At 42.3% G+C, this 13,782-nt stretch overlaps 1 protein-coding gene across 1 annotated transcript in view; it reads right to left on the bottom strand.

Moving 5' to 3' along the window:
- Window positions 1-3,746: 3,746 nt before the first annotated feature.
- The window catches only part of LOC115097332 (schlafen family member 13-like), a 45,101-nt gene continuing 35,065 nt past the window's right edge, over window positions 3,747-13,782 (bottom strand). The window contains exons 3-4 of the mRNA XM_029613050.1: window positions 7,760-8,465; window positions 3,747-7,397 (exon numbers count right to left, since the gene is read on the bottom strand). Of these exons, the coding sequence (XP_029468910.1) occupies window positions 6,593-7,397; window positions 7,760-8,465 (1,511 nt within the window). The 3' untranslated portion in view covers window positions 3,747-6,592. The remainder of the gene's footprint in view (window positions 7,398-7,759; window positions 8,466-13,782) is intronic.

The following is a 13,782-nucleotide window of genomic DNA, read 5'->3' as shown; positions in this document are numbered from 1 at the left end:
GTAGGAGCCTGTTCCCCCTTGCTTGTTGATGTACCATATGGCCACCTGGTTGTCTGTTTGAATCAGGATGACCTGGTTGGAAAGGTGATCCTGAAAAACCCTGAGAGCAAATCTGATTGCACGAAGCTCCAGGAAATTTATTTGGGGTTTGGCTTCCTCTGGAAACCAAATGCCCTGAGTTTGCAGGATTCCAACATGTGCACCCCAGCCGAAGTTGAAGGCATCTGTTGTCCAGGTTATTTGAGGTTCTGGAACCTGTAAATGAAGGCCTTGTAGCAGATTGGATTGGTTTGCCCACCAGGCCAGCGATAAACGGAGCTGTTTGGTGATGTGGACAAGGGTGGACATTGGCTGAGAAGACTGCAATTTTAGAGTCCACTACATTACTCTCATGGCAAGGCGAGCCATGGGAGTGACATGCACTGAGGAGGCCATATGAGCCAGTAAGATCAGAAAATGATGTACAGTTGATTGTTGTTGAGACTGCAGTCGATGGGCCAGAGAGGCAAGCGTGAGAGCTCGATCCCGAGGTAGGAAGGTTTTTGCTTTTGGAATGTTCAAGTCGGCTCCTATGAAATACAGGGTTTGAGACGGAACTAACCTGGATTTTGGATAGTTTATGAGGAACCCTAGGAAGATCAGGGTATGCAAAGTGAGACGTAGGGACATCAACGCAGTTTGCTGAGTGGCAGCCCTGATCAACCAATCATCGAGATATGGGTAGACGTGGACACTTTGACTCCTGAGAAAAGCAGCTACTACTACAAGGCACTTGGTGAAGACTCGTGGAGCCGATGCTAGGCCGAATGGTAACACTTGATATTGGAAGTGTTTTGGGCCTACTAGGAACCGCAGGAATCTGCGATGTGACGGAGTAATTGAAATGTGCGTGTAGGCGTCCCGGAGGTCTAGAGAGTAGAGCCAGTTTCTCTTTGGAGAAGGGGAAAAAGAGAACCCAAGGTCACCATCTTGAACTTTTCTCTCTGTAGGTATTTAAGGTGCGAAGATCCAGTATTGGGCGAACACCACCTGACCTTTTTGGTATCAGGAAATACCAGGAATAGAACCCCTACCCCTGTTGGGAGAGGGGCACGGGTTCTATTGCTAGTGATTAGAGGAGGAGGGAGACCTCCTGCTCCAGGATGTTCCCCACGTCAGCCGAGGTGGGGAATCCGGTGGAACAGAGAGAAAGTTGAGGTGGTAGCCTTGAGTTACTACAGCAAGTACCCACTGATCTGTGGTGACTGTGTGCCATGGTCTGGAGAAGTGGCACAACCGGCCTCCGACGGGAATAGCCGGAAGCGGAGGCTGAGTACTGCTCTCTAGGAAGGAGTCAAAATCCAGACGCTGGACCTGGCTGAGGGGCTGGCTGCGAATTTTGTGGTCAAGATTGCCTGGATTGGCCTTTTTGGTAAGGCTTAGAAGGCTGACCCCTAGACGCCGAGGGATAGTATCTCCTTTCCTGGTAGACTTGTTTCTTGGAGTCTCTTCTAAAAGATCTTTTGGACGAGGATGAGAGATCAGAAGGCAGTAAGGAGATCTGGCACAAAGTCTCTTTGTGGTCCTTGAGCTGCGCTACTGCTTCTTGAATTTCTTCTCCAAAGAGATTATCCCCAGTGCAGGGCAAGTCAGCTAATCTGCCCTTATCCTCTGGTCTGAGGTCTGAAGACTTTAGCCAGGCCCATCTCCTCGCACTGATTCCTGCTGCTGAAACTCTGGAGGCGGTGTCAAAGATGTTGTATGCCGACCGTACTTCATGTCTGCCAGCATCTAGGTCTTTTTGAGCTAGGGCATGAAGCTGGTCCTGGAATTGTAAGGCTTCAGCAAATTCCTGAATCTTCGTGAACAGGGCCCTGTTGTATTGGGACATGTACAATTGGTAGAAAGCAATGCAAGAGATCAGCATTGAGCCATGAAATACACGTCTTCCAAACGCATCCAGGAATTTTTGTTCCTTTCCTGGAGGAATAGAAGAATGAGGTTTGGAGCGTTGTGCCCTCTTCTGGGCTGACTCCACAACCACTGAGTGATGATCTAATTGAGTTCTCTGGAAGCCAGGGGCTGACTGAACTAGGTAGGTGGCAACTGCCTTACGGTTGACAGGTGCCACAGAGCCAGGGTGCTCCCAATTTCTCTTTAAAAGGCCAGAAGGATTTCATGAATAGGGATAGATATGATTTCCTTAGGAGCATTGAGAAACTGGAGAAGCTCCAGCATCTGATGCCTAGAGTCCTCTTCAGTCTGAAGCTGGAATGGAACAGTTTCAGACATTTCCTTTACAAAGTTGATAAAGGACAAGTCCTCTGGAGGAGAACGCTTCCTTTCATCAGGAGGAGAGGGTTGTGAAGGCAGATCATCAGTATCCTGGGACGAATCATTGGTCCAAGGATCATAAGGCTCGTCACCAGTTCCCATATGTTCATCAGAAGGGAGTAACAGTGTTATTCCAGAAGGTCCGGGCCTAGGCATCGATGGCCTCGGAGGTGGAATCGAAGGCATCGATGGAGGCATCGAAGGCATCGAGGGAGGAATCAGAGGCATCGACAGAATCGGTGACATCGATGGATGTGTCAGTGGCAGCACTCCGGAGGGCGGAATGGAGATCGGTGTTTCCTCTTCTTCTTCCGATGACAAGAGTATCAGTGAGGAAGGAATTGGGGCCATCGGTTCTCTTGGATTCACCGGTGGAAGGGCACCGATTAATGCATTCATTCTTGCCAATAGTGGTGCTAGTGCCATGGGAATCGGATCGGTGGCCGGCTCGGGAACTGGCATTGATGGAGGTTTGAACCCCTGGAGTGCTTTACCGATGGCCTCTTGGATCATCCGATCCAATTCCTTACGGAAACCTGGGGCACGTATAGCTGGTTCCAGAGTACGAGGCAGCACTGGTGTAGCCAGAGGGTCCACCGGTGAAAGTGGAGTCGTAGCTCCCGGCACCTGTTCAGGTGGGGAACGCTTCAGTGACCCAGAGACAGAAGAGGATGGGGCCTTTTCTGTACGGGATTTCTTTGTCGGTGGCTCAGACAACGTCGATGCCGAGGCTTGCCTGTATCGGTGGCCTGAGCTTTCCGACGGCGGTGTCGATGTTTCTCTCGATGTTCTCCTTGGTCTTTTTCATGAGGAGGAACAGAGGGGGTTGACATCCGTGGAGTCGTCGAAGCCGGTCGGGCAGCAGCGGTTTCCCAGTGCTAGTGCAAAGTCGATGGTACTGGTTCAGACGACGTCAAAGCTATCGATGGAGTCAGGGTTTTTGACCGAAAGAGAAGTTCCATCTTCTCCAGCCTAGTCTTGCGACCCTTTGGTGTCATTTGGGCACATTTGGTGCAAGTAAGGACATCATGGCCGGACCCCAAGCACATTACACAGATCGTGTGAGGGTCAGTGATGGACATTGTTCGAGTGCAGTCGGGGCACCAACGGAAACCCGACGCCATGGTCTTGACAAAATTTAGTCGCGGTGCGGTTGATGGCCGGTAGGCTGCGAGGGGAAAACTTGATAGGAATCAACCACAAGCAGGTAAAAAACTTACCGTTCAACCGCGGAGCAAAGAGATCTATAAGGGGACCCCTTTGGGGTAGAAATTTTTGAAGAGCTCCTTAACCACGTGGCTACTGCTGAGCAGAAAAAAGAAGACTGAAGGGGGACCCCTGCTGGATACAGGGTTGGTGCCATGCTGGGCATGCCCAGTAGGTGCCAGTCAAAGTTCTGGAAACTTTGACAAAATGTTCCATGATTGGGCTCCATCCTGATGATGTCACCCATATGTGAGGACTACCATCCTGCTTGTCCTGTGAGAATACTGCTTCCAAGTAAAAGGTCCTAAACCTCTCAACTATTTCTTCATTTTTGTAAAACCAATTAATTAAGAGAACTGATAGCTAAGATTCTAGATCCATTTTCCATGCTTTGAGATAATTTACTAATAGCCTTTCAGAACTTCTTGTTCAGAATATCTTTCAGTAGAAAAACGGATCTATCCACTTGTTGACTTATATGCTTTTTGACATTTATATTCAAACTTTGTGACTGCATTAATAAACTATTGTCTCCTCTGAATTTATTTAATCTGTTTACCTAACCTATCTCCTTATTTCTCTTTTTAGCAGTCAAATTGATGATTTCTCCCCTCATTATTGCTTTAAAGGCACTCCAGAGCATTGCAGGTGACACCTCATCAGTATCATTGAAACAGAAATATTCCTCAATTACCAAGCAAGTGTAGTCCAGAAAATTACTTTTCCAAAAAGATGGAGTTAAATTTCCACATAGGTAGGATTCTTCTCTACCAAATCGGATTACTGCATATAGTCTAGTGTCTTGTGCTAGGGGCATTAAAGATTTAGAAATTTAAAAAAAAAAAATTCTCATATACATTTGATGTGGAAAAATAAAAAAGGAAAATCCTTATCTGTAGGGCAAAGCATCTTCCAAACAACATGTAACCCACATTCTAACTGTAATGTGTCAATAGCTTTTAAAGATCTTGTCACCACTGGTTTCATCTTTGCTGTCTGTTCAACATTAAATCTAGTGGGCAATTAAAATCTCTTTGCACCCTTCCTCCATTAATATCAGGAAATTCACCATATTCTATACAAAAAATTAGTATTTTCCTGTCAAAATTCTGGAGAATCATCCATTGGTGCATAGAGATTAACAAACATTACCTTTTACTCCTCATCAACATTAGCACTTTTATCCATCTACCAGCCATGTCTAATGACAGATAAAATTTGCATACCTAAGATCTGCTTATATAAAATAGCACCACCACATTTTTTATTGCATGCAGATGAGAATACACATCCAACCTCTCTTCAGTTTTAAGGATTTCTAATAGATGAATTTGTCACATCATCCCCCTGCTTCTTCTTTCTTGAAATAACTCAGCTTTTAGCACTTAATTGCGTGATTAATCCTATTGACATTTAATAAGAGATTTTTTAAGCTAGGTATTTTATTCATGTTCATGAAAAAAATAATGCTGAGACTAAGGCAACCAGCCTTTCAAATGGAAGAGACAGCAAGCATATCACTACTACGTAATTGCACCCAGTCCTCCAATCTACGAAAGATTAAAGAATCTTCTCTGCTAGTACAAAGTGAACACATAGCACTAAGGCATTTTTGTAGAGCATTATATAAACAAAAATACCAAGAACTGCCCCAACATATTAAAAATCTGTTCCAATGTCCTGCTAAGATCAATTGGTACAATATATTCTGTCTCATTATTTTATGCAAGAAAACCTGTCAAATACAAAAACATACACATCCTCTGAAACAGAACCTACAAATATTTTTCAACAATATCTTCCTCAACCCCCATCCCCCTCTTGTCTACACATCCCACTTATCATACTTTCAATATTATCACCATGAAAGTTATTCTCTGGAAAAAAAAAATCAACCTAATGGAATAAATGAAAAGGGAGAAATCATAAAAATAAAATATGAAGGCGCCTGTAGTTTTTTGTAGTCTCTTAGTTCACATATGGGTCTTCCAATGAATCAACAGTGATTTCTAAAGCAATTACGGAAACCGAGAAAAACACTGCAAGCATCCCAAACCATCAATAATACTTTGCTATCGGGTGCGCCCGTAAACACGCAAAGAAACGTGCTATTTTATAAAGTATGCACTTAGGTTGTAAAGGACTCTTCCAAGTGTGTATGTGCAGCCTTTACATGCATATCTTAGAGAGAGAGACTCATTTTAAGGGTCAGTCGGATACTCTATATATGGACCACTTTGATTCGGGAGGTGGGTTGGGGTTTGGGGGGGGGGGTTTACAGAAACATTCAGAGATATTCCTTGTAAAATTGACCTCATTAAAGATTTTTCACCCTTATAAGCGAAGAAAGGGAGTTTATTTATACAATGCAGCTAGCAGAGACTGCAGTGTACCAATCAACTCCTCTTGTTAGAATTTTCCACCCTGCTGGTACTTGCACAGAATATGAGGGAAGAGCTGAAGCTCTAAGGAAGCTTCCTCTAGTAATCAGCCAACCAGTACTAATCCTAGGGCAGAAGGAAACATTAAAAAATATAGCTTGCTGTCTTCCTATGCTTTTAAAAATCATACATTTAGACATGATTTTAAAAGGAATTGAACTATTTAAAGCAATATCATGGATCTTATAATGTATGTGAAGACATCAATATATATCTAATACAGTAGATAAGGACCAATTGGCCAGCCTAGTCTGCTTGGTTGCTTTCATTTACTTTGCTCTAGCTAAGTGTATCTCCCAGCTGTCAGCTAAACAAGCTTGACTGCCTACAGGATAATGCTCCTTATCCCCAGTTTTGTTTTCTTCCTTCTTTGGGTCCATGAACATTGCAGTTCTCAATTCTCATAGTTAAACTAACACTCATCTCCTACGTCCTTTAACCAACCTCTCCTCTCTGTCCTTACCTTTCCCTGTATTGGTTTAATATGTGGCCTGTTAAGGGTTTAATATTATAATTGTCCCCCTTGAGCAGATTGTTCTGGAAAGATGGTATTCCAATGTTTAAATAAAATTTTGTCACAGTACTAATTTCTACCACCTACAGCTACAAATACTTGAGAACTTCTCAGGCTATTAGCCAAAGATTGAGAACATCGATTGCTTTTGTGGTTTTTCATAGAGCTGGTGCAGCTCTATTCTAGCTCTTGATATCATACAAAGTTGAACTTTGTGAAGAACTCCCTCTTCTGCTGATATTGGATTAATGCAAAAAACAATGTCCCTTTCCAAACCAGAGAAACGGCGACCACTGTCTAACACAATGCATTCTTTTTGTATTTCACTGGCATATATAAAATCCTCATTTGGCTTAAACATTCTAAGTTCTTTTAAAAGTATGGGATAATAATCCTCTACCTCCTTTGTCGTGCTACAGAGAATTGCAATGTCTTTCGCTAGGTATCCTTTTTGGAAGTATATGTTACATTTTTGGGCCACATACTTAGCTATTTCATTCTTGTTCAAGTTTTCTTCTTTCACAGAAAAGCCTGAAATATCATGACCACATTCTACTTCATTCAACAACTGTTTTAAAAACTCACATCCGTTCTCTGCAACAATGGTTTTCATGATTACCAGCATGTTATCATATATCTGGGTGGTATTACGCACCACTTTGGTTAGCATTTCATAGGGGTTTTGTCTCTGTAAAGGTGGAAGACCACATTCAAAGGAGTGACTCATCTGAAAATAGTCCAAGAAGACCCATAGGATCCCAGGCTCATCATCCTTAGGGTTGCAGATTTGCTTTGCTTTTTTATACCATTCACCATCCTCAATGCGAAAATTCTGTGCCTCATCAATTACTATATGCTTGACACCTGAAAACTGATTCTTCATGAAGGATTTCCGTGTTACTGCCCAACTGATATTTTGTTGCCTATGCAATCAGAGAAAGAAAATATTAACAAAGATTTCATGAATTGAGTTAAATAAAATTAACATTCAAATGAAAATACAGAAGCAACAAAAGAATCTCAATGGGTCAAAAGTAGCAAAGATAATTAAGTCAAATCTCTTGATAGTCGAAGCTGTGGATTTCTGAGTCTACAAAGATTTTTTGGCTAGATACTTTCAGATGGGGATTCTCTCCAAGAGCATAAAACATTATATTTTAAATTTTCAACACATTTAAGCTGAATAAAACATCTCTTTATAGGAAACTATATTAAGAACAGTTCTTATCCGTTCATTCTGCATAGTATACATGGAATGGCAAGGAATGTAAACAGACATGCTTACCTCACATAGTTTCTTAAAGGCTGATTTTCACAAATATACAGAACCTCATTGCTTCGGCAATGAAACAAATTCTTAATTTTCTCCATGATCTTCATGGCAACGATAGTTTTTCCAGTCCCTGGTAATCCATGGATAAACAGCTTCTTGCACTTGCGCAAGTCCTTGGAAAATAGCTCATACTGTTTAATAGTGAGAAGGTTAAAGACTTCGAGGGCTAGCTGGTCACTTAAGTGTGATCTAAAGCCAAGTATGACTACCACAAGTGACTGCAGCAAGTGCTGTACATCATAGCTGGTTAGGACATATCCAGCGGGATATTTCAGCTGCAGATCTAAGTCATCCCTTTCTCCAAGATGTTGGAGGCACAGCACTTTTGGAATCACGCACAGTTTGCCAGTGTATCCACCATAATTGACAAGTTTTTGCTTTAATGCAAAGGCTGTGGATTTTGAATATTCAGACACTTTGTTGACATCTTTACAGACTGTGTATAGTACTGGAAAACAATCTACAGCTATTAAGAGAGCATCACACACAACATTTGGGTTCTCTGATAATCCAACATCAACGGCCCAGCTTCTTGAGAATATCAATATCCCCTCGGAGACACCAGCTTCCATCTGCGGTAGATGTTTCAGCTCTGGATGCTCTGAGAAAAGCTCTTCACAGAGTGATTCTGGCTTCCTTGTTATTTCATCTGAGTTAACTAGAAATTAAGAATGTTAATATAATCCTCAGAATTACATTACAGTACTTGTAAAAGTATAAGCATTCTGAACTACAGTAAAGCCCTGCACCATTTCCTTCTTATTTTTCAAGGCTTTCTAAGATTTTGGAAGCTATTGTTAGCCATTGCTGGATGTAATAGGTCTCTAGAATATCTGGCATTAGCCAGAGTGTAATAAACCTTTATTGGCTAGGATGTACAATATACCTTTTCTTACTGAAAGAATATAATTTTCCATCCAGTATAAGAACAATGCAAACCATAAAAAAAATGCGAACCCACAGGACGACGTGGAGACAACGCTACATAGTTACCAATGACATTTAGAACAGTACATCCACCTACTATTTATGCAAGTATAACCCGAAGTAAATGGAAAATAATCAAAGAACCATACTGTCACTAAATATTGTATGAAAAGAAACCCCATCCCCCCCCCCAAAAAAAAGCTCCCCAAAGCAAGTACTAAATGCCATTGTTTAAATGCCTATCCTTTTCTTGATGCCATGACCTAAACTCAAGCCACATCATTCATGCCCATCACTCATTTCTTCTCTCTCTCTCATCTCTGGCCCCTTGTCAGGTTTCTCTCCTCTGACTGACACACAGACACACACACACTTCAAATTCCTGTCCTCTACTTGCTTTCCTTCCTTGCCTTTCAGGGCTTTCTTTGAAAATAACTCGCCGAACATTAGTTGGAAGTTGCAGGTTATAAAAATTGTTAAATAAATAAAGGTTAGTAATGTGAGCCTTTGCAAACTAATACTTTAACATTTTTCAATAAGTTCAGTATCAAGATTAACACACTTTCTCTGTTTCTATTCTCTTGTCATTTTCCCTCTAGACTAGAAAATCCATTTTTATTTATTTATTTATTTATTTATTGGTTTTTTATATACCGGAAGTTCCTGTATACAATACATATCACTCCGGTTCACATTTAACAGATATAGCTATCGCCGGGTAGGCGGTTTACATGGAACATATCAAATATAATATAATGAACAGACCATTTAAACATTAATCCAGTAGAACATCCATGACAACAACCGATGTTTCCCAGCAATATGAGAGAAGGCAGAGTTGCCCATCAGTATCCCCTGCCCTCTTCAAGATACAGGCCTGCCACAGGGGTGGGGTGGGGGGCGGGGGAGGCCAGTGGAGGCTCACAGGATGGGAGGAGGCAGCACCTCTTTCACAGCCAATATTGAACTACAAGCTGCCCTTGAATGATGATAAATTCAGAATATTACTATAAAGTTTTCATAATATCTTGGCTCCGTCAGCTCCAGACCTCCTCTTTTGTTTTGGTTTTAATTGTCTGAAGTAGACCACTGTTGGCTTCTTGATTCAAAGAAAATGTTTGTTTCTATCTTTAGCTTACTTTCTCCCCCACTATTTTTTTTTTTATTTTCAAAATTATTATGTTTTTCCCAAGAACACACTCTTATACAGAAAAGTCGATGCATTACTAAAGAAATATTACTCAAAAAAGAAAAAAGAATAAAGACCTTATCACAGGAATTATCTGCATCTAAAATATAAGAAATATGGAGAGGCAGAAATAAGAGCGTCATATAAGAAATCCAAATTAAGAAAAACAGGTTACGTCGAGTAGTTACACAACATATAATATTATACCGAACCACTAATGGAAACTTCTCGGGTATGTGCATCCAAAAATGCTCCGAGTTGCTCAGGCACCAAAAACACATAATTAACATTCAGGTATCTTATAAAACATCTACTCGGATATCTCAGAATAAATTGAGCACCTAATCGGAGTATTTCAGATCGCTTTATTAGAAACTTTTTTCGATGCAATTGGGTAGAGTTAATCACATCTGGATAAATCCAGATCTGATGACAGGGATTGTCTATTCCTAAAAAAGAATTTCAATATATTATTACGGTCTGACAAAAAGGCAAATGAGACTAACAACAGTCTTCGATGATTAATCTCCATATCCTGTGGCATTTCCAATATCTGTGAGATGTCCATTATTGGTATTGTAGTGCTTATGTGGAATGGAGCGCTAGGGGGCGCTCCAGCGCAGGACGTAATTGTGTACCCTTGCGGTGGGACGGTCCAAGTCTGGGAACTAGGACACCAGGGACCTCGCCCAGACCTGCACGCCTGCATGAGACCACCAATGCAATGGTGGTCTCTCAATGGTCCTCCGACTGTTCCCAGCCCTTTCGGACTCGCTGCAGGGAGCAGCAGAGGCGGCAGGCCTGGTATGAGGCAGAGGAGAACTTGGACAAGGAACAGACTAGACGAAGACCAGGTTGCAGACGAAGACCAGGTTGCAGACGAAGATCTAGGATGAGGTAGACGAGGACTCTAGAATCTGTGCCAAGGGCGCCCTCCACAGCCAGTCAAGGCCAGGCACGGAACATGCCATGGACAGGCTATACCAAAAGTTCATTCAAGGAGGAGAGAAGAGAAGATCTGAGACGGAACTCAGATAGGACGATGAGGATCTTTGGTCCGTAAGATGGAGGAATCCCACCAGCGCCCTACACACCCCAGCCAGGGTGTTCGCAGACCACTGGGCCACTACGCATCCTACCAGCTCAGCCGGGCTGGTCACGGACCACGAGGGACGGGAAGACGGAACCTCAGGAACCCCTGGAGGCAGAATTTCAAGACGAAACATCAGGGCAAGACAACATCAGAACGTGGAGGCACTGGAACATGAAGACATCTGGAACATGGATTGGAGAACAAGACGAGATGATGACGACCAGGGACATCCAAGGAAGAGACCAGAAACAGGAAGACGAAGAAGCTTCAATGACGAAACAGGAACACCTAGCAGGAGCCGAGAGCAGGAAGTCCTGGAGAGAACTTACTCCTTGCAAAGGCAATGTAGGAATGGTTGAAGAACCCTTTTGTAGCCAGAAGAGGGAGGTCCAGGAAGTGATGTCATCTGGGTGGATCAGGGGGCCACTCCCTCGCTGGCCCTAGAAATCCAAGAAGGAGGTGCGGCCCCGCACCTAAGGAAGGGGAAGAAGAGAGTCTGCAGGACCCTGGACAGTGGCCCTGCAGACGCTAACGCTGACGTGCAGGAGCAGGACCCAACCAGGCCCGACGTGGGAGGCAGAGCGATGGCGACATCCTGCCGCAGAGGAGCAGGCCTCCGGGCCTGCTGGAAGACGGCGTTGGCAGCGGCATCATGCCGCAAGAAGAGGCCGAAGTCCGCGGCAACCTGCCGCGGTGAAGAGGACATCGAGAATGGCCTCCTGTCGCGTGGGGGGTCCCTGCACGGCTCCTGCCGTGCCGGTGCGAGAGAGGCCTGGGCCGCAGAGGTAAGAGCCTACTCACGGCCTAGCTGCGAGCAGGATCACAACAGGTATCTGTCTCTCAGCTCCTTCTTCTGCTTGACCAGCCTGCTGTAAGTAATAGGCTTTGATAATTACAGGCATTGCTACCTCAGATATTTTTAATATTTGTTGTATATATGACTTGAACAACTCGAGGGGAAATCATGCTTATTACAGGAAAATTTAACACTGAGATTATGTGCTCTAAGCACATTCTCTATATTTTCTAACCTTTTATAGACAACTAATTCTGATTGAACAAGTTTTTGTTGAATAGTATTTATTTATTGTAGTATTCCTGCTCTCAAGATTTTCCACCTTCTTATTGAAGGTAGAAATCAAATTAGTATTTAGCACAGTTTGATTTTTCGTTTCCAGAGTTGTTTGAGTCAAAGATAATCGAAGATGCAATTGACTTCAAAGCTGACCAAATTCCCTCTAAAGTTATTTCTTCAGGTTGAAGTATTTTAAGGCCTGAAATCAGAACATTAGGATGAGCTCCTCCCAATTTATTTATTTATTTATTTTAAATCTTTTCTATACCGTCGTTGGAAGATACCGTCACAACGGTTTACATCAAGGCACATAAAATTAATGATACTGGGATTCGCACACTTAAAAGAGTGCCATAAGGTTCGGTAACATAGTTAGTGATCAATAATGTTAAATGTAACTAATCTTGTCCATGTCTCTATCTCGGTTATTATTATAGATTTACTTTAAAATCGTGAGTTGTTCTTTAAAGACTACACACTTGGTGAATACAGTGTGTGTGGATGTTATATTGAACGTGCTTTGCCTGTCCCTGGTTTCTATTCTCCCTTCTCTTTCTGAAAAGCTTGTTTAAAGAGCCAGGTTTTTAAACCTTTTCTAAAGGTTTTGCTGTCTCTTTGTAGTCTTAAATCTAGGGGCATGGAGTTCCATAGTATGGGTCCTGCCAGTGATAGTGCTCTCTCTCGCACCTGTGTAAGTCTTGCAGTTTTTACTGATGGAATGGTTAGTAGTGCTTTGTTTGCTGATCTTAGGTTTCTGTTAGGGATGTGTACACGTAGGGCTGTATTTAACCAGTCTGCATGTTCGTTATGTATTAACTTATGTATGGTGCACAGCGTTTTGTATTGTATTCTTTGTTTGATGGGAAGCCAGTGTAGTTCAGCCAGTGTTTCGGTAATGTGATCCCTTTTACTTTTGCCAGTTAAGACTCTTGCGGCTGCGTTTTGTAGAATTTGCATTGGTCTTAGTGAGGTGTATGGAAGACCTAGTAGAAGTGCATTACAATAATCAGTGCTCGCAAATATTAGTGCTTGTAGTACCGATCTAAAGTTGGCCATGGTCAGAAGTGGTTTAAGTCTCCTGAGGACCATGAGTTTAGCGTATCCTTCTCTTACTTTTAGAGATATGTGTTGTTTTAAGCTTAGTTCGGGGTCAATTATTACTCCTAGGTTTCGTACTTTCTCTGCAAGTTTTATTTGTTGATTGGTTTTTAGTGTGATTGGACTATGTTTGATTTCAGTATTTTTTCTCTCTAAATGTAAGAATTCTGTCTTCTCTATAATAATTACTAATTCCATTTGGTTTAGTAGCTGTTTAATGATATCTAGATACATGTTGGCTAAGTTTAATGTTTTCTCAATTGTGTCATCAATGGGTAAAATTAATTGGATATCATCAGCATATATATAGTGTGTGATTCCCAGTCCAGCTAGTAGGTGGCATAGTGGTAGTAAGTATATGTTGAAAAGAGTTGCGGAGAGGGCAGATCCTTGGGGAACTCCTGTTTGAAGGTTTATTTTATTTGATATAGTGTCTTTAATTTGAACCTGAAAATATCTGTCATTGAGATATGATCTGAACCACTTGATAGTTTTGTTGTTTAGGCCTATTTCTTCTAGTCTATGTCATGATTTACAGTGTCAAATGCTGCTGACAGGTCAAGCATCACTAGTATGTACTGTTTACCGTTATC

This window comes from Rhinatrema bivittatum, chromosome 8, assembly GCF_901001135.1.
Source record: "Rhinatrema bivittatum chromosome 8, aRhiBiv1.1, whole genome shotgun sequence".
Classification (NCBI taxonomy): Eukaryota; Metazoa; Chordata; class Amphibia; order Gymnophiona; family Rhinatrematidae; genus Rhinatrema; species Rhinatrema bivittatum.
Note: the sequence above shows the minus strand (reverse complement) of the source record. Positions and strands in the feature narration are given on the sequence as shown.